Consider the following 25079-nt stretch of genomic DNA (forward strand, 5'->3'; position numbering starts at 1 on the left):
CAATCAATCGGGATCTGTAAAAATTTAATAATAATTTAAAAAAATGTATTAATTTAATATTTCCACTTCAAAGAGGCTTAAAAAATCGAAAATATTATCAAAAATTATATTCTTCGATCATTATCTGAAAAATATACTATATATCTATTGGGGGGGGAGGTCGTTCGAAAATTTTACTAGATTTGTATATGTAGAATTGTACTATAATGACTAACTCCATTTAATTATAATTCTGTATGAATAAGCTTATATGTCTTGAAAATACATTTTTAACAGGTTAAATAATAATTTTCTAAGATAAAATCATTGTTTAATTTTCTTATGCACTTACTAACATAACATTTCTGTATTAGCACCTGCACCGCGTGAACTTATTTATGATTGCTTTATATTCCACTTTCTAAGTTGTGCATCATTTATTTAAAAATCTATTATTCTCATTACATTCGTATATTATAAAAAACTAGTTTTGGAAAACTACCGTTAATACATTTTATTTTTTATTATATATAATTGTTTTTATTGCAACTTGAATATTATTGATTTAATTATTCGCTTTTATATATTCGCTCAATAAAACCGTTCCCGTTATTACTTAATGCATAACTATAGTTTGTTGCATACTTTTATTCAAAAGAATAACTTACAAACATTACCATATAATTCGTGGAATTTAATTTTATTTGCCATAATTATCGCTACTATCAAACGTGATACTCGTGATGCAAGTCACTTAAAATAATACCAATGTAAATATTTGCATTTATTCCAGCACGCTCAGAAGCAATGATTAAGTGAAAAAGTCACTCATACGCACCGTGTGCTCCATTTGAATAATGCTGTGAACTATGAGCGTGTGCGTGTGTGTGTGTGTGCGTATCTGTATACAGGAAAAGCAAATAATATAAATTCTTAAAACTATTTCGCGCTCTAAGACTGCAACAAGGCCACTACAAATGCAACAATTGAATATCTTTATTACTTACTACGCTTGGCATTTGATACGCGTTCCACAAGTAATTTAAAAAACAATTGAGGACAATTAAGTTTATCATACGCGTAGTAATTACTTACGGAACATCCGATAAAACAAGCTAATAAAAATATTTACAAATACATGCGCGCGTATAAAAATATAAATAAATTGAAATATAACTCAAAACACCTCAGCTTTTGCAATGCTAAGCAGAAATACATACATACACACAATTATGATCTTCAAGTTCACATTTTGCACAGCGATCTTCGGTGCTTACAAACATACACACATTTATATACACGCGATGACGCGTTCCCACTAGTCTTTGCGACGCTGCTGCGCGTTGATTGCTTCGTGTCTCGTGCGCCAACAGCGTCGCCAATTAAATTTGTCATTTATGCTCGCGTAAATATTGTTGAACTTAGCGCTGACGTTGGCGCCGGCCTCTGTGGCTATCAGTTTTCAATTCATTATCGCGTCACGCCGCCTCAACGCTGGCGCTGACAGCGCAGTCACACACTCGTGCATATTTACATAAATATGTACATATATCAAAGTAGGTGTGCGAGTGTGTACAACGACCGAATCGATTGACTTTATTCGTTCTTCGGCATTTAACGACCGCACACCGAGTAACGGTCTGTGCCACAAGCGTTGCGAAATTCCGTGAAGATACATTTGTTTGTAGATATGTATGTATGTAGATATGGGTGTATGCGTATGGTGAATCGGTTTTTACCGGCTTTTGTCAGTTTAGTCCAGTATGTCGTCTTTCGACTCACCATTAAAAAGGTGTACACCGACATATACATAAATATATAGCTGATTATTTACCGGTTTTTGTGAAGATGTTGTGGCAAAGCGAACAATAAACATCTTTTTTCTAAAATAGTCGCTTTTGCTAACACTCGAAAATAGTCGAATTGTGAAATTAATTTCCATTTTAAGGTACTGAAGACATACACACACACATATTTATATAATACACATTGCACTAAATGTCTTCCAAAAGTCTGCATTTGGCGTCATAGCATCTCATAAAACTCTGAAAAATCTTGCAAGTTACCAAATGCCGTTGAACTTTGCCGCCTTGCAGACGCTCTTAATGTTGTTAACATCATTTAATCTATTTGTTTGTTATTTAAGGTACAAACGTTTAAATTAAAATACGCACTTCACTTGTTAAGATCGTGAAATGAATCAGCAAATCAGTAAGATTTGGTTATATCTGGTAATGATAGCGTAAGGCGGCCATGCTGCTCTGCAATATATTTGGCATAGTTTTAGGCGCTGGATATACAAAGCGATCGCACTTGATCTTTAATATTTAAATATTTTATAAACTTATAGTTTTTACAAAGTTGCTTTAACAACAATTTTGTCATAAGACATGAGAAAATTTTTATTTTTGCTTTTAAAAGAGATGGTTTTGATTTTTTGGTTTCAAATCAAATTATTTTGTTGCTAAACTTTAAATTTAATGCTATTTAAAGTTGGAATATACACTATGATAGAATCAAAATACAAAAATTAATTAAACTGAAAATTTGGTTTGTCGGCATTATTGCCTGTTTAGCATATTTTTAAGCTTAGTTATATTTCTTCTGTCAAAAACTGAGCACTTTTAAATAGAAAGCTTTTAAAAAATAAATTTTAAACAATATTACACACATCTTTTTTTCATTATTTCTTTATTTATTGGATCTGCCTTTTTTTAAGAATAATAATTTTTTTAATAACACACATCTATTTAAGTATTGATAAAACCATAAACTTGTTTTCTTTCAAATAAATTATATCTATTTTGTTACTTTTTTTATCAAAATTCGCTAATGTAAATATGTTTGCTCATTTTTGAGAAAATTGTATGAAACAATGTACATATGTATATATTTTACTTCATCTTATCATCTCAAGCTTAGGCGAGACACAAACCCAAAGTTGAGTGAACAAATTGACTCCAAGGAAATAAAAACTATATAGAATTCAATGAAAGTTATAATTTAAAAAAATGCTTTTTTGAACTTAAGAGCAGGGTAAGTAATGAACACTAGTTTTATCTGAACATAGAATATAAGGAATAGAAAAGCTGAAGTATTAACACAACAATAAAAATATTTAACGACTTTGATGGCTAAATTGATTTTCTTATTGTCTTATTTTTTCATTATAAATTTTCAAGATGATCCGAGCAATAGTTTCGGAGAACTTGTGCGCTCTAGGCTAGATATGCTAAGTGTGGCATCTTTAAAAGCCTTTTCCCCGAAATAGTGTTTTTGAAGTCAGTTGGGAAGATTTCTCGAGAACTACTCAACCGATCTTCATGAAATTTTACACACGTCTTTGAGTTATAATTCTTAAAGACTTGAATAAAGGATTTTTTTCCGAACACAACTATCTGTTTCTCGGGAGGTCACCGGAAACGGCGACGCAATGTGCGAGTTGAAAATATTTTTTTCCAAAATTTTCTGAATTTCTTTGTTAATAGTGTATGTTTGTAATGATAAAAATTCTAATATGATACCTATTTATTTTTTTATATGAAAAAAAATTGTTGAAAAGGACCGTTTTTTACCCGAGGAAACCCATGTAATCCCTGAATAATCGCATCTGTATTAATCCAGCAGGTCACGATTACCGAAACTCCGATACATTAAAAGAATTAGCGGGAAACTACCACATGCACGCAGTGAAACTCATAAAGGCGAATTAACAGAGCTTTGACAAAAAAGTTCCATATATGCTTTTGAATAAGTATGTGTCAAGAATGCCCAAGTTGTTTATTTGATATCAAGAATGTCCAAAATTGTTTATTTTAAATCGTTATCAAACGAATACAAAAAGTATTATAAATTTATTATTGTACGAATACAAAAAATATTGAAAAGACAATTAATTTATTTCCCAGCGCCTGCTAGGACTACTCCATTTGCTTGCTTGTTAACGAATGCCTTTCACTTGTTAAAACTGTCTGTGACAGCTAGGCCTCTCCTGACCTTTCGTCCTGCAAGGACGATTCGTCGTCTCCTTCGTCGCCATCTAATTCAAGCGTCTCGTCCATTTGCTTCTGCATAACAGACATTTCACTTGCCGTCGTTTCCGTGCTGTTTGAACTTTATTCGTCGACTTCCAAAAATTGAAAAAATATGCTGCTGACAATTCTGTCTACAGTTTTTTTTCAAAATTCTCAAACGTTGTTCTTCGCTTACTCGTGGTATTCGTGTTGCTCCCTTTTATTCGTTGAAACTTTTTCTGTTGCCATGGACAACTCTCTGCTGTGTCTCTTTGCGATATTCTTTTAAAACATATAAAACCGTTTAGACTGACTTACGTCCACTCTTTGTCCGTTGAGAAAATACGTTTCTCCGTTGGCATTGAAGTGCTTACAGTACTCGTTAGATTTGATAATTTCTCACTGCCAAATAATTCCTTCCTCTCTTCTTCGTTTGTTCGCTAGTTACGTTGACGAATGCCTTTCACTTGTTAAAACTGTCTGTGACATAAGTATGTTCAAATCGAAGAGAAACGCAGTAAAGACAAAAAAAAATGTTGGGCAATTGTCATCTTTTTACGCTTTACCAAGCAACAGTCATCGTTTTTATTAAAACGCACTTCCAATGTGACAGCCGTGACAGTGGTTCTGGCTTTCTCCATGACTGAATAAAACCTAAAAATAAACTCTTCTCGTTAAACTGGAACATTGTTCGTAGAACGATCCATAAAAAGTTGAATTTTGAACGTCGTTTTAGGCCTGCCCAAAATTCGATTTTTGTTCAGATCAAAAAACCGATTCAGTCATTGTATGTAGAGCCAAATACAGAATAGGCTTAACAAATTTTAATGATGATATAATGCCTTTGTCTTCGAGTTATCACTTCAGCAAATTCGAAAAATTTTGTTTGGGAAAAAATGCGTTTAAAAAAAGCTGGTGGACCGTTTCAAGTAAATGGCTAAACCTTAAATGGCTGTAACTAAAGAACTATTTGAGATATCTATTTGAAATTTTAATATGTGATTTCTAGAGGCAGGAACTATTGAAATATAAGTAGCACAGAAAGCATTCATTTCGTTCAAGCGTTCATTCTACATACTTGCTTTGCTTTGGGGTAAAAGTTTGATTTGTCAAGCAAAGCGAGGAAAGTTGTATTGCCTATTGCTATTAGCTCTTTGCATATGAAAGGGATGAACCTGTAATGTAGGTATAACTAGAATCATACCCAATAAAAGATTCGGTTGAAAGCTTGTTGGCATTCGAGCTATTGAACCCCAAACCGAACCTTAACATTTTATCATTTATCTATAAACGCGTTTCCCAAAAATAGTGTTTTAAGTAAAGTTCTTGGTATTCGACTAATCGACAAACCGGATTAAGCGCATTATTAGAATAATAAGATCCGGTTTGCAGTATCCGGATAGTCGTAAGTCGTCGACTTTTCGATTAGATAAACGGTTTTAAGATTATTCGAATATTTTTAAGAGCCCTAGTTTTATGCTTTGGTACAATTTGCAAAAAATGTTTGTTGTTGGTTTTTTGAAATTTTATAGCGAAGGTAGGGTCAAGAGATCAAAAAGCTCATAGGAACCCTAACAGAAATCTCTGGTTGCGCTATTGAGTATTTATCAAGTGATTCAACTGACTGTAATTTACAATTTGAAACTTTTACAGAATTAGAAAAACCCGTAATCTTACAAAGCACTCTATGAAGAGAATTTTCGCTCCATACTGTAAGTCTATTGATTTGTTACGTGCTTTGCATTATGTTATTAATTACCTATGGAATTAAAATTTTTTTCAAAAATGTAAAACACGAAAACAACAAGTCTTCTTCTTTATTGGCGTAGACACCACTTACGCTATTATAGCCGAGCTTACAACAGCGCGCCAGTCATTCCTTTTTTTCCACTATTTTCACAGATTCCGAGTGTAACCAGGTCCTTCTCTACCCGGTCTTTCCGGAGTGGTGGTCTTCCTCTTTCTCTGCTTCCCCTAGCGGGTACTGCGTCGAATACTTTTAGAGCTAGTGCGTTTTCATTCATTCGAACGACATGACCTAGCCAGCGAAGCCGCTGTCTCTTACTTCACTGAACTGTTGGCAAGAGATATTTTGCGTTGGATTTCAAGGGTGATGTTGTTGTTCGTGTTAATACTGGTTCCAAGATAGACGAAATTATCTACGACTTCGAAGTTATTACGGTCTACAGTAACGTGAGAGCCAAGCCAGGAGTGCGACGTTCTGTTTGTTTGATGACAAGATATACAAGTATTTTATCTTGCTTTCGTTCACTTCCAGACCCATTTGCTTCGCTTCCTTATCCAGTCTGGAGGAAGTAAAACTAATGGCGCGATTGTTATGGCCAATGATATCGATGTCATCGGCGTACGCCACCAGTTGTACACTCTTATAGAAGATTGTACCAGCTTGATTAAGCTCAGCAGGTCGAATTATATTCTCCAGCAGTACATTGAAGAAGTCGCACGAAAGGGAGTCGCCTTGTCTGAAACCTCGTTTGGTATCGAACGGCAGGGAGAGGTTCTTCCCGATTCTGACGGAGCTTTTAGTATTGCTCAACGTCAGTTTGCACAGATTTGAAATCGACGAAGAGGTGGTGTGTGTCGATCTCTCTTCACTGGTCTTTTCCCGAGCTTTGGCACATGGTGAATATCTGGTCAGTTGATGATTTTCCAGGTCTAAAGCCAAACTAAGGTCCAATCAGTTTGTTGCCGGGGGTTTTAATCTTTCACACAGTACGCTCGATAGAACCTTATATGTGATGTTGAGGAGGCTTACCCCACGGTATTTAGCGCAGATTGTGGGGTCTCCCTTTTTTGTGGATTGAGCAGAGCACACTTAAATTCCAATCGTCGGGCATGCTTTCGTCCGACCATATTCTACAAAGAGCGGATGCATGCTTCTTATCAGTTCTTCGCCGCCGTGTTTGAAAAGCTCGGCCGGCAATCCATCGGCCCTCGCCACTTTGTTGTTCTCCAGACGGGTAATTGCTATTCAGACTTTCATATGTAGTACGGAGAATGAAATCATGTGTAGAAGTTCACGCAAGTGAGGAAAGTTCTTTGATCGCTATTCCCTTGGGAGTGACCAGAAATGATTATTTTACATATAGCTCAAGCAACTCACGACTTTCGGCTAAAGTGAGAAGGCGAACCATCCCTACTCAGGGTTGTACGCTCGGTTTGGTATCCGCCACGTAAAAAACGCCCCCAATGAAAACTAATCAACGTATTATACATACTTTTTTATTAAATGTAATGCTAATTGTTACAAACTAAATTTCAAAAACATATTGCTTTAAAACAGCAATCACTTACAACTACTTACTACGAGTGCTAACTAAGTAAAACGATAAGTGGGTAAGTATTATGATTCACTTTCGGACATAATACTTTCAGTGCTAACACAACTATCAGGTATGCTGTAGTTCACAATCAGACTTATCAGGCAACAATTTTTTAACAAACTAAGCACTAAAACATGCACTTCTTTCGAATAATAAACTCGCAATACACATGAAGCTTTTCAACGGCGGAAGATATTTTACTTCAGTTCCCCGTCATGGAGACTAGGCTGGTGCGACGCCAAGACTCTTGCTTCCCGCTACGTTTGGTCGGTTTGGTAATGAGGAAACCAAGGAAGCCGCTCAATATCAAAGACACACCCGAAACGATGAAGGCGGTTTCGCAGTGATGACTTAAGAGCGCGCCAAAGACATTGGCGCCGACGACGCTGCCCAAGCGACCCATCATGAGAGAAATACAGATAGCCATTGCTCTGTGGAACACAAGAAGACACAGAGTATGAAACCCACTGCACAGTAAGTGGTATAAATATTGTTAATTACCTCAATCTTGTGGGATAGAGATCGACGGTGGCGGCGCTTAAGACATTAATGCCCAAACCACAGAGCAGCAAAGCCACATACAGATAGATGGCAACCATTGGTATATCGACGTAAGCTGCGGCTATGCCGCAAATGCCACAGGCACCTAAAATCACAACTACAAGCAGAAGAAAGACTAAATAAATAACAAAATTAACTTTAAATAGAGTACCACTTACAAAGTATGGTGCATTTGCCGACTTTGTTGATGATGCCGCCAATTAGAGCGAACCCCACGGCGTAAAGCACCTCCAAAACCAGCGAATGTTGATATGTCGAGATCTCCAATTTTTCATTGCATTGCGAAGCTGTTAGTGTCACGCCATCGCTGACGGCGGCGGCATGTACGCTCTCTGACTTAAAAATGCTCTCCTGCTTGCTGTACACCACTTCACACATATAAGTACGATTGCCAGGGTTGTCGTTCAAAAACTCTGCGACGGTGTTGAGAATGTGTGGAAACCACATGTACATGCCATTCGAGGTCACGAATATCCAAAATTGTATGGAACAGATGAGCACCGTGGTGCGCATGTACTCGCGGTTAAAAAGCGGCTGTGTTTGGTCCCACATCGAGTGGAGCAAAGCAACAGCTGGATTTGAAATGCGTTCACGCTCGATTTTCGGGCTCATTGCGCTGTCAATGTCTTCAACGACGTGAGAAACCTAAACACGTGTTAAGGAAAAAATAAATTGAAGGCGCTCAAAAATTAATTTAAATGGCATACACTTACTGGATATTCATCACGTGGCCTGCAGTTATTTACGTGGAACATTGTCTGCAGTATCTCGAGTGTCTTATCGTCATGGCCCTGACTAAGCAAGAATTTTGGACTCTCCGGTATCTTGAACAAGGCTAAGCCACATAAGAAACCGGGTATACCGCAAACAACCATGAAGAAACGCCAGGGCTTGTAGGTGATACCCAAATAGGGAATCACAAAACGCCATTCCTGATTAATGACCAGCCAAGCGATGCAGGGCATCAGCATGGAACCTACGCCGAAAATGAACGCTGAACCCATAATAGCGCGTGAACGATTCTTGGCCGTGTGAAATTCACCCAAAAACGCATAAATCGTTGCAGAACCACCGGAAATGCTTCATTAGCAGAAATGAAATCATTAATTCAAACGATTCATATAGATGACATGATTAACTACTTACCAAAAACCATTAATGTAGCGTAAAATGACCATTAACCAGAAATTCGTAGCGAAACTTGAAAGCACCGTCACCACAAAGCCCAACAGCAATGTCGGGCGTATAATATTTCTACGTCCGGTCGTATCCGCCAGAAAACCCCAGAGATGTGAGCTGCTAATAATGCCCGCAAATCCTATGGCGCTCAGTATGCCACGCTGTTGGATCGTCAAGTTCAGATCGCATTGTGAGACGGGCAACACGAAGCTGATGCCGAGCGTTTCGAGCAGCACATTGGCCAGTATCAAACCGGATATCAATATGAGTAAATAATTGAACTTTCCAAATGCTAAAAAGAATTATTTATCGATATAATAAAAAGATATACTAATTGAACTTACTGAACTATGTTTTTGTATATCAATATTTTTATACCATGAACAAGGTATATGAAGTATGCTACGACGTTTGTTACACCCAGAAGAAAACTGTGCGGAGCAAAAGATAGTAAGACTTTCTTCTTAATTTATTCTCTAAAATCTATGTCGTCCCCCTCAAAGTAATTCCCCTTTGGCCAATCCTCGAAACAGTTATTAAAGTAAATTTCCGGCATAGCCTTCTATGCGCTTAGCTATTCACGTTTAATGTCTTTAATTGACTCAAAACGGTTTCCTTGGAGCGGTCGTTTGAATTTGCTGAATAGCCAGAAGTCACACGGAGCTCATTCAGACGGTGGTTGCGGCACGATGTTGGTTGAATATTTGGCGAAAACCTTTCGAAGAATCAATGCAGTATGAGACGGTGCATTATCTTGTTGCAAAAACCAAGAGTTCTCAGTCATCATAAATCCCATAATTCCGACCACTTTTTACGAATAGGTTCGCGCAAACGATGCATAATACTCAAATAGTAATCCTTGCTGTTAGTTTGGCTGGTCGGAAGGAATTCGATAATCGATGAAAGCTGTCAACATAACCTTAATTTTTGACCTGCCGTCTGTTTCCGAATCGTAAGCATTGATCCAAGGCTCATCGCCAGTAATAATACATTTGAAGACATCTTGGTAGTCGGAAAGCATTGTTTCACAAACGTTAACGTCACGATTTTTTTCGATAAAATTTAGTTATTTTGGAACCACCAGTGCTTAAGCCCAAATGATCTTTCAAAATGGTTTTCACTGATCCGTCCGATATTCCAAAGATGTCAGTCAGATCTCTGACTGCTAATCGTCGATTCTCAAGCACCAATTTTTCTGTTTTGTTGATGTCTTGATCATCAGTTGATGTTGATGGCCATCCTGAACGTGTCCTCAACGCATCCTCGACCGTCTTTGAATAATTTGTACCAATCAAAAACGCTTGCTCGCGAGAAGCAATTATCACCAAAGGTCTATTCCAACATTTTGACCGTTTCGGCACACAAAATTTAATGGAACTTCTTCGTTGAATAATTTTACTCATCGTAAAAATTGCCGAATGCACTTTATGTACTTCATAAAGACAAGCGCATACTAAACACTAATAATAGATGTTACTGACAGTCATACCAACCTAGAAAAAAATATTTCGACGAACAGGTTTCCATGCGAAATTTAAATTCAAAAGTCTTACTATTTTTTGTCCACAAATATATAAACATACATAAATGAGCAGCATGAGCTAAGTCGATTTAGCCGTCTGACTATACTCGTACATATGCGAACTGTTTTTAAAATATCCAAATTTTACACACGTCGTTTTCTCCCACTGAGGCTGATCATTTGTCGGAACCGATATCATATCGATCGGAATCAAGTGTTTAAATGCATGGATATCTCCATAGATATCTCCACGAATTTCGGCGAGGGTTCTTGTCTAAGACAATAATGTAGTCTCCGAAGAAATTGTTCAGGTTGGACAATTTTGGAATATAGTTAGGTGCCATACAAACTGACTGATCAAAATCAAGTTGTAAGGAATCTTTAGTTTGGTATAAGTGGATGGTATTATAGCTTAGGTGCGCCCGAAGTTAACGTTTTTTTTTTCTTTTTTGTTTTTTAGTAGTTGCTTAAGAATATTTTGTACACTTACTCGTCGCTTCCAAGGCATTCTCAAAATATTCAGCGCCTTTGCCAGGTTCTGGCATACTGGCGATGACATTGCCACCTTCGATTGTGGCAATCGTAAGTTTCGTACTCTCAGCTGAAATTATAGAAATGACAAAAAATATTTTTAAAATTTGTTTGTTAATATTTATGTTATTATCAAATTTTTGTATTGATCATAATAGTATTATATTAATTATATCATTAAACAATTCCAAACTATTTACAAATAAACAGTAAAAATTGTGGAAGCATTTTCTCTTAATAATTTTTTAATATTTTTAATCAATCGCTTTTTCTAAAAGTCTAAAATAATACGGGTTTTAAAATAGAAATGCTCAATCACAGCTTAAAGTAATATTTTCAATTTAAAGCTCGGATATGTCTTGAACATTTTAATTAATTATATTGACTTGCGCTGAATGCGCGAATATAAAATTTTTAGAATTCCTTTCAATTGGCAGAATTACTTTATTAATTCGAAAAAATGAAAACGTGCAGCAAAATCTATTGCCATGAGTCCAGATGTTTGCTTCAATTTCAATTAATCCCGAGCTTGTCACCTATTGCTTACTGGCAAAAGCCACGTGCCACTTGAGAAAGACGACTAATCGGCTTTCAAACAATTCAATTGAGCCCATAGGCTGTTTATTTACATGCATATAAGAATATTTGTATTCAGCAGTATATACATAGTGTACGTATATGCTAAACAAATCGAGCTAACCATCCAATAAACAAATTAATTGCAATCGATGTCACGTTATGGATCGAAGTTTAAATAGAATTGTAATAAATTCCATGCTAATGAACTTCTTCATGTGTGTGTGTTCATAACACTGTACAACATTCGAATAGGTGTGGCATCAAGCCGTTTTTTTCGAGAGATTCAGTCAAGTGATTTTTTTAAACTGAGGTCGAATAAGATGGTTTTAATCAAGTAACAGAATCCATTGACAACGTAGTGTTATAAAAGTGATTGAGTTATTCTTTATTTGGGATTGAACACAGTTTCTAAGTTGTGACGCTGTACACCTCTACCTCTAGTACTAGAAGCAATCAAATATGATTGATCGTTCCTTGTGTCCATTTTTGTTTGACACGTTTTGCTTAACACGTTTGCCAAAAATGTTAAGGAAAGAACAAATCTAGGCATGAGAGTTTAGTGTCTTGATACCAATAAGTGGCATATACGCTTGTTACTACATCTTACAAGTCTTTGGGAATTCAACGTCCGCTCCATTGTCTTCGATTGGGAAATCGTGTTCACCATCATCTGGTGTTATGCCATTCAGCAGGAGAGGTATTTCTTATATATAATTTCATTATGCTCTGGGCATCAGTTACTTCTTAGGAAGTAGGTTCTTAATAACATTCAACATATGTCTTTATTGCTTCATAAGAATCAATAACTAATAGCGATGCCTGCGTGCTGAAACGTTTTTTGGTTTGTTGCATTCAATGAGCTTAGAAACTCATAATAGCGCTATTTACCGAATTCATTATTTTTAATAAACTAACTAAATTTTTATATTTTTTTCCAAATAATTATGGTTTAATAAACAAACCACTTGTTCTACTTAAAAATTTTAATTATTAAATAACCCAAGCATATGCAATTATAAATATGTTTATAACGGTCTTAAGCATTTAATTGTTTTATAATAATAAAGATGACATATTTATATAGTTATGTATATGTATGTACATAAAAATGCGCATTTGCATAAGTGATGTTCATTTAGCTTTCTCTCGCTTCTTTATGAATCTTCAGTTAGTCAATTAATTGGGAAGGCATCGACTGCCTTGTGCTGTGGCCAAACAAAATAAACACAATACTAAATTGAATTGCGTTTTTTATTTTAATTTAAGCACGCAAAAGTGTGTGGACTATGGCTGATCATATTGTATATAAATATGTATGTGTATGTACGTACATACATATGTTTAAAATTATGATTTTTATGTGAGCATGGCATGTTTGATAGTTCTTTTCGAAACCCGTCGTTGTGGTGTCATTGTATATATAGTAGATAAGAATATGAATTACACAGAATCGATTTTGCTAAGTCTCTCACTTACGTAGCTAGATTTTTTATATTAATGACTTTATTTCCTAAACGCAAATAAACGAAAAAGCTCTTCAACAGCCAATTAAAAATTCAAAAAAGGGAAAAATTATAAGTACATACGTATGTATATGTATGTATTTTTATAATTATCTATCTCAGACATAATTTTATTTTCAAAATATGTTACGTAATTAATGCCACTAAAATAAAGACTTATGTTAATTTATTTTTAAAATATGTTATGCATTTTGTTCCAATATAGTAAGAACGTATACATCATGTTCGAAAAAAACCTCCGTATGCCTTACAAGCAAATAGTTCGAAAGTTACCATCTATTTGAACATTTTAAAACTAAAGGAATGTATGAAGAAAGTTGAAATTTTCTTCGAAAAGTGTTGCCACCTGTTTTAAATTTGCAGTGGAAAATTTTACATAATACATAAATCAAATAATAAATAAATCATATAGAAGAGTTACAGTAGTTTACACTTTCAAATATTTTTTCAGGATAGTTGCCATATATTTCAAATAGTTTTACTATATCTACTTTAGAGTGGATCAAAAAAAAGAATTTTTTTTTCGGTTGATACTCTGAAAAATAGGTTCTTAGAAAGCTCTAAGGAAGTCTCACAAGTGCTTATAGAGCTGAAAATTCCACACAAAACTATTAGTTTTCTGATTTACCATGATTTCATTGAGTTATAAAGTTCTTATAAAACAGTTTGACTTAAAGTAATCAATAATAATTTTAAGAAAAAATAGATAACTGTAAGGACCTCCTCGCTACAATTAAGAGCTCACCCTTAGAGAAACTTTCTTAGAGCGGTTTAAGAACTTATTTTTCAGAGTTCCAAGCGAAAAATCTTTTTTTTTACACACCCTAATGTAGCTACATATAACTGTTAATCTAAATACTCGCCTTTTTAATAAATGGACGTCTATCTCGAAATCGATTTTTTTTATTATTTTATTAAATTCTAGAAGACCTTTTTAATATTGTCCTAAATTTTCAAGATGATCCGAGTAATAGTTTCGGCGATACAGCCTTGAGAACTAGTGCGCTCGAGGCCACCTTTCATTGTCACTCAAATCTTTAGAAGCGTTTTTCTCGAAACTGTGTTTCTGAAGTCGGTTAGCAAGAGTTTTCGAGAACTACTCAACCGACGTTCATGAAATTTTACAAATGCCTTTGAGATACAATTCTTAAAGACTTGGATGAAGAATTTTTTTTCGATTACAGCTATTTGAAAAAAATCGCGAAATTCTCAATTTTTTATAAAAATGTCTGCCGAAAATACAATTTTCAGTTTTTTCTGTCCAAGTTCTAAGTTAAGGTTTTAACTAAAACACGTATTTGTTAACTGTCGATGATCCTGTAAGTAGTTATCCTGCCAACGCGGGCGCATATCTTTTCCGAGGGGTCATCGGAAATGGCGTCGCAATGGCCGAGCTTAAAATATTTTCTTCCAAAAATTTCGGAATTTTTTTGTTATTAGTGTTTGTAACAATACAAATTTCTAATAAAATACTTCATCTGTTATATGAGACAAAAATTGTTAAAAAAGGCTGTTTTTACCCGAGGAAACCCATGTAACAATTAAGCTAAGTCATATATAAAATGTCATAAATCAAAGAATCTATTAATTAAAAAAACATTTATGGTAACCCATATTTAGAACCCTCTCAGCTATAGGATTCAGCATGGGAGAGTGGAATAATACGATTTTAGAAAAGTGACACAAATTCAACTTCACAAATAATATTTATACCTACTTTGCACTCTTTGGTTTTAAAATATCGCTGCAATGATTGCGCATATATTTCTTGTATATTTATCTAATCAGTTGGTTATTAAAAAATTGTATATGTCACTCGGTCACTGAACCACTTAATCACTTGATCCCTAAGATGAATATTTGTCTGCTACACTACGAACCACCTATTACTGTAGTTACCAATAACGATTTAAAGCTTACATGTGATATGCCTATACACTAATGCCACTTACTACACTCTTGTTTTCCTTTCGGCAAGCAAAAATCACTAATGAAAGCGTGAACGTGTTTGATTACTCAAGCACCGGGTTTAGTCTGAAGTGTGAGGCGTATGAGTAATTTTTTGGTTGCGCTTGTTTACACACGCAATTCATAAATAGTTGGAATATTTCTTGATACCTAACCATACAATGTATCTTATCCATTTACTGACCGTGTAAATTGTAATTCACAACTTACTAAAAAATTAAATAAATACAATTGTCGCGTGTGGCGCATTTTTATGCGATGCGCAGTTTTTTGCTTGGGTTTTTTTTAATTCCCCTCTCCCCACACTTTGAAAGTCGCTTGTAGCTTAAGCACTCGAAATGTAGCAAAACATATGCAACAGATTTTATTCAATAATATTTAATAGTTTATAAATGAGTATAATTGCATTACTTGGTGCATAGTTCTGAAATTAGTTCATTGGTGAAAGAGAAAAGAAGAAATTTCGTTTCAAACGTAACGACGATGTCATCAGTTTACACTATGCATAAAAGTACTTGAAGCACTGCAGAAGAAATTATGATTTGTTATTGGTTTATTGGTTATAATTGACATATAAATATAACTAAATCCATATCGAACTTTCTACATTTCAGAACAGCGTTGTCCTTTATTGAAAAATAAATATTTATTATTCCTAGAATCTTTCCGTTAATTCAAAATCAATTACATTTCGAAGTAAATACAACTGTGATATTAATTGGATTACAAGTAATTTTTTATAAGTTGAATTAACAGTGTATTTATCGATAACGCATGTCAAATACTAATAAAAACTTGCTTTCAAAGCGCTTCAATGTAATTTGTTTAAGCTGAAATACAAATAAATATCTGGAAAATTACAAGTAAGCAAACACATCGCGTCTTCATAACAATACACGTTATCCAGTATCATTAAATGTCGATATTCTTCAAAGTAAATTTATATCAATCTATCGTGCAGGTTTCTCAATGTTTGACTGTAATCAGATCCTTCTTCTTCCACGAATTACAGCACATAATTCTAAGCACAAGTGCCGAGCTTATTTGCTAAGAGTTTGCTACTCGTATGACAATACACACACATATACACTCGAATACTTATGGAGAGTCAAATGTAATCAGTGGTGAATCACTGCAAAAAGCGCAGGTCCAGGTATAGTCTTTATAAATATTTGGATGGAAGCGGCAAGTTGAGTTTTATTGCATTTAAATGTGTACGAGTTTAGTGTTTTATTATCTACGTATTTCTCGCACTTAAATACAAATGTATGTGTGTGACACACGAAGTGTATACAGTGAGAGTTTACAGTGAAGAAAAAAAACTATAAAAAATGCTGGCAACATTTTAATTAAGCAAAATCTATATTTCATATTATTTACTACTTTCTTATTTAAGAAAATGTATGAAAAAATCCGTCGTATTCAGACATATTAGATATAGTAAAAAGAAAGCTGTTTATTTTCCAATCGTTATCTATAGTGACCTGTGGAGTTTGATGTAAGCACTATTTTGATCATCCAGGAGGCAGATGGAAGTCCTTGGATCCATGTTTCCAAATAGGGATCACATCGCTTCGGTAGCACCCAGCAGTATATTGGATTTCATCAATATGCTGGGGCTGGGAGAGGTTGTGATTTAGGAGAGGGCACACTAGACCTAAGGTCGAGATGTATTCCTCGTTTATAAATCTAATCCAATGCATATCTAAAGTCGATGACTACAAGTTATAAAAAGTGGGTTACTTACGACAACGTCAAACGAAAACGCTCGTTGTCGAATCGCGGGAGCCGCCCAGGATTGATGTTCAAGAGGAACTTGTCGCTTGTTTTGTGGTATTGGCAGGGAATCATCTACTATCAGCTGCTCCAAGAATCTGGGCCCATTATGAGTAAGTGCATCTTCAGCTTGCAGCGGCCAGTGTAGAATGCGACTAGTAGTCTGAGTTTGTTCCTAAGGAGATTGATTGCATATTTAAGCCTGCTAAGGTTGTAACCCATCATTAGCAACTTGGCACGCCGTATGCCTTGTAGTTGTTGGAAATACCTCTCTCTACATACTCCTTCTTCATTGCAGAACAGCTCCTTTATGGTATGCGGACCCACCCTAGTGAAGGGTTTAGGTTATACCATGATAAGGGATGCTGCGGAGCAAGCGACCTCATCAGCCAGTTCATTTCCGGCTATACATTTGTGACCGCAAGGCTATTCAGCCGTCCTCTACACTCCTGCACCAGTAGCGATTTGATCTCATAGGAGGAGATTGATTTAAGTGTCGCATGACTATCGCTAAGTATGGTTATACGTTTATTGAGAAAGTTGCATTGAAGAATTATGCACCGAATTATAGCAAAGACTTCAGCCTGAAAAATGCTCAAAAATCTTCCCATAGGTATGGAGAGGTGAGTTGGTGCGTGGCCCGGCGATTTCTGCACCGATTCCCTCCGACGATTTTGAGCCGTTAGTGCACCACATGATTTTACTATCCCTAAGCAGTCGCTCGAGAGTGGAATCATACCAGTCAGCCTTGCTACCAAAGGTAACCTTGAACTTTTTGGTGAAGTTTACCCTTTTGGTAATATTGACCCTTGGGAGACGGGCAAATGATTAACTTGCCTCTGCCACACCCTTCTGCTGTCATTTGTAGCAGTGTGTGTCTGACCGTTCACTAGATGGTGGTGTGAGTGCAATCATGGCTTCAGTTCGACACATGCGAGTCGTTGCAGCTTCGATAGTTGAAGCCCTACCGAAGTCTGCGAAGCTTTTGAGGCCCAAGCCACCACCCCATACATGATTATCGGTCGCACGATCATGGTGTAAACCCACCTACAGATTCCAGGATTTTCAAGCTCGTTAATTGCACACCATTAGTGCTTAAGTCGCCTTGACCAAAGTCATATTGACCTAATTCCACCGCAGGGATGAATTTTATTTTATTTAGCTTTCTGCACCCAAGAGTAAGGTTCGTGAATGAGACGATGGTTATCTTAGAGGAGTTGATGTTCAACTCAAACTCATTGCACCAATATTTAGCCAGATTTAAACTACTTGGTTTTAAGTTGCAGAAAGTGTCTTCGAATTTGCCTCTGGTTGTAATAACAATGTCATCCGCATAACCTTGACAACGGATCCCATTATCAGTTAGCGAAACAAGTAGGTCGTCCACGACAAGCCTCCATAACAGGGGGGTAGTACCCAGACGAATCCTTGTATCTCCTACTGTGGTTTCAGCTATTCTGGTGTTCAGTACGGCCTCTATCTATCTGCGCACCGGTGCTACCACATTCCTTTTCTCCAGTGCCCTGCCTACCCTTTTGTAAGACGTATTGTCAAAATCACCTTCGATGTCTAGGAAGACGCATAGCATCACTTTTATTTACATTCTCTTAAATGCACTTCTTCGCATTGAATTGTATGCAAATCGGTATCTGTTGCAATTTATAACATTTCTTATCATTATCTTGTATTCGAACAACTCTGCTGTTTAACGAGAAAAAATTGAGTTGATAAAGTCAACTGATTGTCATAAAAAGTAAACTCTTAAACATTGCACGTGCTGGCGAATTCGTCAGGAAATAGTTTGTCCGCAACTATTAAATGAGAAAACCACATTTTGCGTGGGCAGCGAGAATGTTTGCAACAATTAATACAAGTTGGAAAAACGTGAACGTGACACGCAACTTAACTTGGAAAAACTTTTTATCAGTGACATTGCGAATTCTCAGTAAAATCTAGTCATTTTCTTATTAAATTATTATTATATACAAATTATTGGAATTGTAACTATTTCGCGGTTTTTCAAGACGAGGCATAACTTGATCAATATTCGAACCATGCTCTGGAAAGCTATTGTCCTTGTGCGTCTTTTTCAATATTTCTCATTCATCTGAAGAGTAAACAACAAGAAGTTTTGTTCACACAAATACTATGTCGAGCTTTGTGTCTGAGAAAGTATTCTTAAGGGGTCACATGGGTTTACGGGTTTCAAAAAATCGATTTTTTCTATTATGTTATTCAATTCTACAACACCTCTAGAGTATTTTACTAAGTTTTCAAGTTGATTAGAGTAATAGTTTTGGAGATAAAGCCTTGAGAACTGGTGCGCTCGAGGCTAGCTTTTACTGTCACTCAAATCTTTAAACGTGTTTTTGAAATCAGTTGGCAAAATTTCTCAAGAACTACTCAACCGATCTTCATAAAATTTTACACGAAATTTCAAAATTCTTTGTGATATAATTCTTAAAGACTTGGACGAAAGATTTTTTTCGATTACAACTATTTGAAAAAAATGTCTCGAAATTTTCATTTTTTTGTAAAAATGTGCGCTAAACAACCAATTTTAAGTTTTTTTCTTCGTCCAAGTTCTAAGTTAAGATTTTAACTAAAACACGTATATATATGAATTTAAAAAACAATTTTCCAAAATCTAGAGTTTCTTTGCTAATAGTATATGTTTCTAACCATAAAAAATTCAAAAAAATATTTCACTTTTTTGTGAGAAAAAATTGCTGAAAAAGGGCTTTATTTTACTCGGAGAAATCCATAACCACTTAATTTTTTAATTCAAATTATTTAATTTTAACCATTTATAATTATTTTATTATTCAATAAATACACATAAAAATAATTTTGCACCAAATCATTAAATTAGTTAAAATTAGATAAATTTTATATAAAAGTGTTAATTTTTTAAGCTTGTTCCTCATTATTAAAATATTTGTTCCTAAAATATTTAAAATAGATTATTAAACGTGAAAAAAGTGATTAAACATAAAAAATAAATTGAATTAAGTTCTTAAATTAGTTAAAATTATGTATGTGCGCTTACCTGGAGCAGAACTGCTTTGTTTCTCTTTGAATTCACACATTTTTTACAGAAATTTCAAAATTCACAAATAAATTTATACGAATCAATACACCGTTCAAATGACACAATTTCCCGTAGATCACGATTCAACTAAACTTTCACTCAGTATATTATCAGTAGTACATATATTTTTGCAGAACTCAAAAGTGACTTGAAGAGAATCTAGCCGACAATTCACTTCAGCGGCTAAATCACAACTGAAATCTTAATGCCTGAGTCGCACGAAAGGAAGCTTCTAATGATCAGCACAATCAACTTCAATTAATTTTCACTATTACGCCTATATATTGTTACGGCACATACGAATATGTATGTGTGTACAAGCCGCAATGAAGTCAGTGAATACGCCAAACGAGATCAGTAGCCGAAGCTAAAATCAATTTATTTACTATTTATTTAGTAAGCGTGACTCAAGTGGCACAAGAAGGCAGTCTAAGCCGGTTGCCGAAATGCCAAACCAATTGCAAGATCTCATCTAAACTGACTGATGTTGAGCACGATGGACAACCGAGTTTTATACATTCACGGCAGTGGGCCAAATTCCCAGCGTGGCAGCGCGCCAGTGCTGAACAATCAACAATTTTGCTGATAACAGCCAAGCGAAATTGGGAGAGTTGAGAGTAATGCTCAGCAACTACTTAGACATGCATACATACATTTAACGCTATATAAGTTCACGAAAATTTAATTGCAATTGTTTGAAGTTAACAAAGACGATCCTGCTTTTTTGTCCACCAATGACGCGTAAAACTTAGATAATCTGTTCTAATTCTAAAATTAGCCAATGTTTATTATTTTCGACTTTAATATATTCGTACTCATGTAGACCTGTGCTTATATACCATAGTTTGGGTAGATCTGAGAATCTGGTTATATAAAATTAATTTAGTTATTTTTCTTCGTTAATAATTTAGTCTAGAGCGGCGAGGGAATTTCATAATTTTAACATTTAATTGAAATTGATCTGGTAAATAGTTGCGGAGTTATGAGATCGGCTCACAAAACTTTCGACACGTTTTCTTCTCTAACTGTTGTTACCAGAGTCCGTGAAGATATACTGAACGATTTGAAATTTTCTCATGACCTTCTTAGTTATTTTCCAGAAAATTATCGAAGGAATACTATTTTTGATAATGTTTTCGGCTTTTAAACCACTTTGAAGCAAAATTCATTCACTTAATCCACTTTTTTTTGGAAGCCATTTTGTCAATATAACAAAACGATCATAGTCTATATTCAATTCAATTGTAATAGTAAATTGTATGGATTTTGGGTTTGAGACAATTTCATGCAAAAAAATCTTCCTCGTCATCTGCGTTCTTTTCCCCCCTCCTGGAGATAAACTACGGTATCAAGGAAATCCATTTTTTAAACATGCAAGTAATCTTGTTAAACTAAATCAACAAATATTTGGCGGTAAGAACTTTTTTATTTTGAATCGGTTAGGTTGTACAGACCGGCTATCACGCCATACATAAGCCTACTGGTCCTTGGTAATGGCAGATGGAGTTTCAGTTTAATTTGAGGTGAAGAATTCGTCACACAGAACGTCAACGCGAACTTTAAGAGCGACTTGATGCCTACTTTGTCCAGCCCTTTGAACTGCGAAGCTCCTAGATGTTTGAGTCGAGTTCTAGGTAGTGCTGGACAAAGGCATAGGTGGTGTTTCAGCGTCTATTTCATGTTCTCTGCCTTTCTGTCTGCATCATGTGTATGAAAAAGAAACAAGCAAGTTTTTCTAAGGGATCTTGGAGATTCTGCATGTACTTAAGGCATTCCACCTCGCGCTATCACCCTGTCAGCCCTTTCGTAAATTTCGTTGTTTATCGTTCTTAGTGACTTTCGTATTTCCTGTACTTGTTCGGTAGCCAGACGGATGACACTGGCAATCTCATCAGCTGCTTCGTCTCTCGGAACTCCTTTGTCGCCTGGAATCCAGTATACTTGTATGTATATGCAGCGGTTACATCGTTAGATGTTAAAAAAATTATAAAAAATACTTTCCTTCAATTATTTTATAAAATAAAGTGATTGTTTTATTTCTATATATTTTTTACATATTCATTATATACCATATACTATATAAATTCAAATATTCCAATGGATATTTTGACTGTTGAAGAACAATATAATACTTGAAAGTTAGTGAATCCAAAATTTTTAGAATAATATCGAACATTTTTCGATAAAAAACTACATTCATATTTAATACAACTTCAATTATTATTTTATTATATAATATTAAAAAAAAAAGTTAGTTATATATTGTTACAAACACAACTTTTTTAAATCAAGTTAGTAATAAAACTATTTAAATATTTCCATGAATTATGTCACGTTGTGATTTTAAAATATGATATTAGAGGTTTCTGTTATTTACACTGCTTTTCAAAAACAGCGCACCAACAATTGGCTATCTACACTATCATATACATATGTATATAAGCGTATATACAACAGCATGTAGGTATGTAACAAATTGCACAACGCTAGAACGCTAGAACGCCACACCACCCCCTCGTTGTTGTCAGCAGTGTCAGAGGTGTCATCTGTCATATATTATTCGGCTATTTAGCGCTTAGCTCCGATCATAAAACCATAAAAAATTCGCGTTGTATATTTAAAAAAGCCGGTGGATGTGTCGCGCATAATACACGCTCGCTCAGTCACTTGGAATTTGAGGAGACAACTTGGCTTTATCATTTTTAGCAACAAGTCGCGCGACTTAGCGTTTTACGAGTATTTCCTATGTGGTTATAGTACAGATGGCGCTAACAATATTATTGTTTTGTTGGTATATACGACTCATTCCAGTGCATGCTATACTATATTTCTCATATTACCTATGGCATTTAGGTTAAAATTTACATTTTATGACTCACTCCGGGGGGTTGTGCTGATTTGCGAATGCAAAACAGAAATAGATTGGCACGCGACCGATATTTTTGAATTCACCTCACAGCTACTCTATAGTTTGCAGTGGTGTGCTATAATTGAGATTTCTGCCGCAAATGGTTAGCTGGTAGTGACGAGAGAACTATTAGCACGCTTTTAACAGAAGGATTCGTATTTATTCGGCTTGAAACTGACAATTTAAGTATTTAAAATGGATGCAGCAATAATTATTTTTAACAGTTTCAAATTGTCTAAAACCACCACAGGGTGTACACGCCGTATACGTAACTTTCGAAGATTTTTTTTCAGCAAGTAGGAAAATTATGCTTCTTGGCTATGCATTTGGTAATTTTTAAAGCAAAAATTATTTTTTAAAAACTTAAAATTATTTTTTTTAATCTTAAAATTATTTTTTTTTAATTTACCCCATAAAAAATTCATATAGCCTTGCTTTTATTCAAGTTTTAGACGTGTAGAATCATAAGCATAATCTGGCATTTACATTTCTATAAAGTTTTATTCCTAATTAATGATAATCATTATGTGTAAACCTCTACATTTCAAATTCAGTTTTATTTTTCTATACCCCTTAAAGCATTTTAGGCTTAACATATTATCCACTATACTAATCACCGCGTAATCAACCACGTACGACTTTATGTTTCCTTAAGAGAATTATCAGGTTTAGAACCCAGTTTAATGGAAAATAACGGCAAATAAAGTGTTAACATAACATTCCAACAGCGCATTATATATCCATGTGTTTATTTGACATCGTGTCCGTCCAATGGCTGCGTTATTAAACACTTTCTAGAAGTGCGCAATAAAGTTGTCAGGTTCATTTCCATTTGGATTATTGGTTTGTTCGTTGCGAAGGCGTCACACAAGTGTAACATCCAAACGAAACCTTGACTATAGCTCCGGATGCTATATACCATATATTTCAGTTCTTTCTCCCCGTTTTCCCCCTTTAAAGCACTTTATTTCGGGACACATTGTAAAATGATATTGTTTTTCACATTAGATATACTCGCAGCTTCTACTAGCTATCTCTCAGGTACGTTGAGGAGATTATCAACACAAAGACGAGATGCGAAGTATTGCACATTGTAGCCGCGCACCGTTATGTACAACTTGCTACTTATGTATGGGTGCATGTGCTTACGTTGGTGTGTGTGTGTGTGTATTTACTTGGCGTAATCACTCGAACCTGGAACGTACTGGCTTATGTATGTATGTCTTTCGCTGGCTTATAATCTTTGTTTTTATTATTTATACATGTGTACATACGCGTACTTTAAATTTGAGATTTATTTAGTAGTTTGTTTTGTCATTTAAATACTAGGCGGCTGTTACTGCCAACTAGATTTATTTTTATTTATATTTAGTGCGCCAAAAGCGGGTTGAAACTATAAGTTGGTGTGTATTTGGAGTTATAACTGTATTATTGGTCAACAAATACACTCATACATACATGCATTGGTATTTAAATGAAAATATAATATTAAATGTGAAAATTCTATTGAATTTCACGGCTTTCGAAATTTTTAACGGTTAGCCAGTGTGGAGCTTCGAAAAGAGATTTTTATACATACTATACATATGTACATACATGTATTTTATATATTTTTTCATAATTATTTCGTCCTCTAAATTACATTATTATACAAAAAATTTTAAATCAATATTTTTACGATTTTTAAAGTGACAGCCTTCTAAAGTGTAGCCGTCAGCTCAATCATTTTACCTTTCAAGTTTTTTTTCTGAAAAACTACATTTTTTAAATTGGTTGCAGTTGTAGCTCGAAGAAAAATCATCACTTGGATTTTATTTTTTGCTAATTTTGTATATGTCTTCCTGAACAACGAACTTACAGTTTGTTAAATGTATGAGAAATGACAGGCCAAAAATATTTTTTTTACTAGATAAAAATAATAACACATAATACGAGTATTTTGAAAGTAGTTGCATTCAGCTTGATGCTTTTTGACCAGAATTTGACATATTTTTTAAAATTTGTCATTTTTTTTATTATAAATTCTTTTAAACAATCCTATGTTTTTGTATATGCACTACCTTAAAGATTAATAATTGTTTATATTTTGTTTTGCCTTTAAGGGG

The 25079-nt window shown here is 35.0% G+C and overlaps 1 protein-coding gene across 1 annotated transcript; it reads right to left on the reverse strand.

Moving 5' to 3' along the window:
• Positions 1–7219: 7219 nt before the first annotated feature.
• LOC120775906 (synaptic vesicle glycoprotein 2B-like) lies at positions 7220–20532 on the reverse strand. The gene is made up of 7 exons (XM_040106297.1): positions 20025–20532; positions 11089–11199; positions 9044–9368; positions 8611–8977; positions 8056–8542; positions 7838–7994; positions 7220–7767 (listed from the first exon to the last, which is right to left on the reverse strand). The coding sequence occupies exons 1-7, from the start codon at positions 20062–20064 to the stop codon at positions 7539–7541; spliced, it is 1716 nt and encodes a 571-aa protein (XP_039962231.1). The 5' UTR covers positions 20065–20532; the 3' UTR covers positions 7220–7538.
• Between the last annotated feature and the right edge of the window lie 4547 nt (positions 20533–25079).

The sequence above is a fragment of the Bactrocera tryoni genome, chromosome 4 (genome assembly GCF_016617805.1).
Source record: "Bactrocera tryoni isolate S06 chromosome 4, CSIRO_BtryS06_freeze2, whole genome shotgun sequence".
Taxonomy (NCBI): domain Eukaryota; kingdom Metazoa; phylum Arthropoda; class Insecta; order Diptera; family Tephritidae; genus Bactrocera; species Bactrocera tryoni.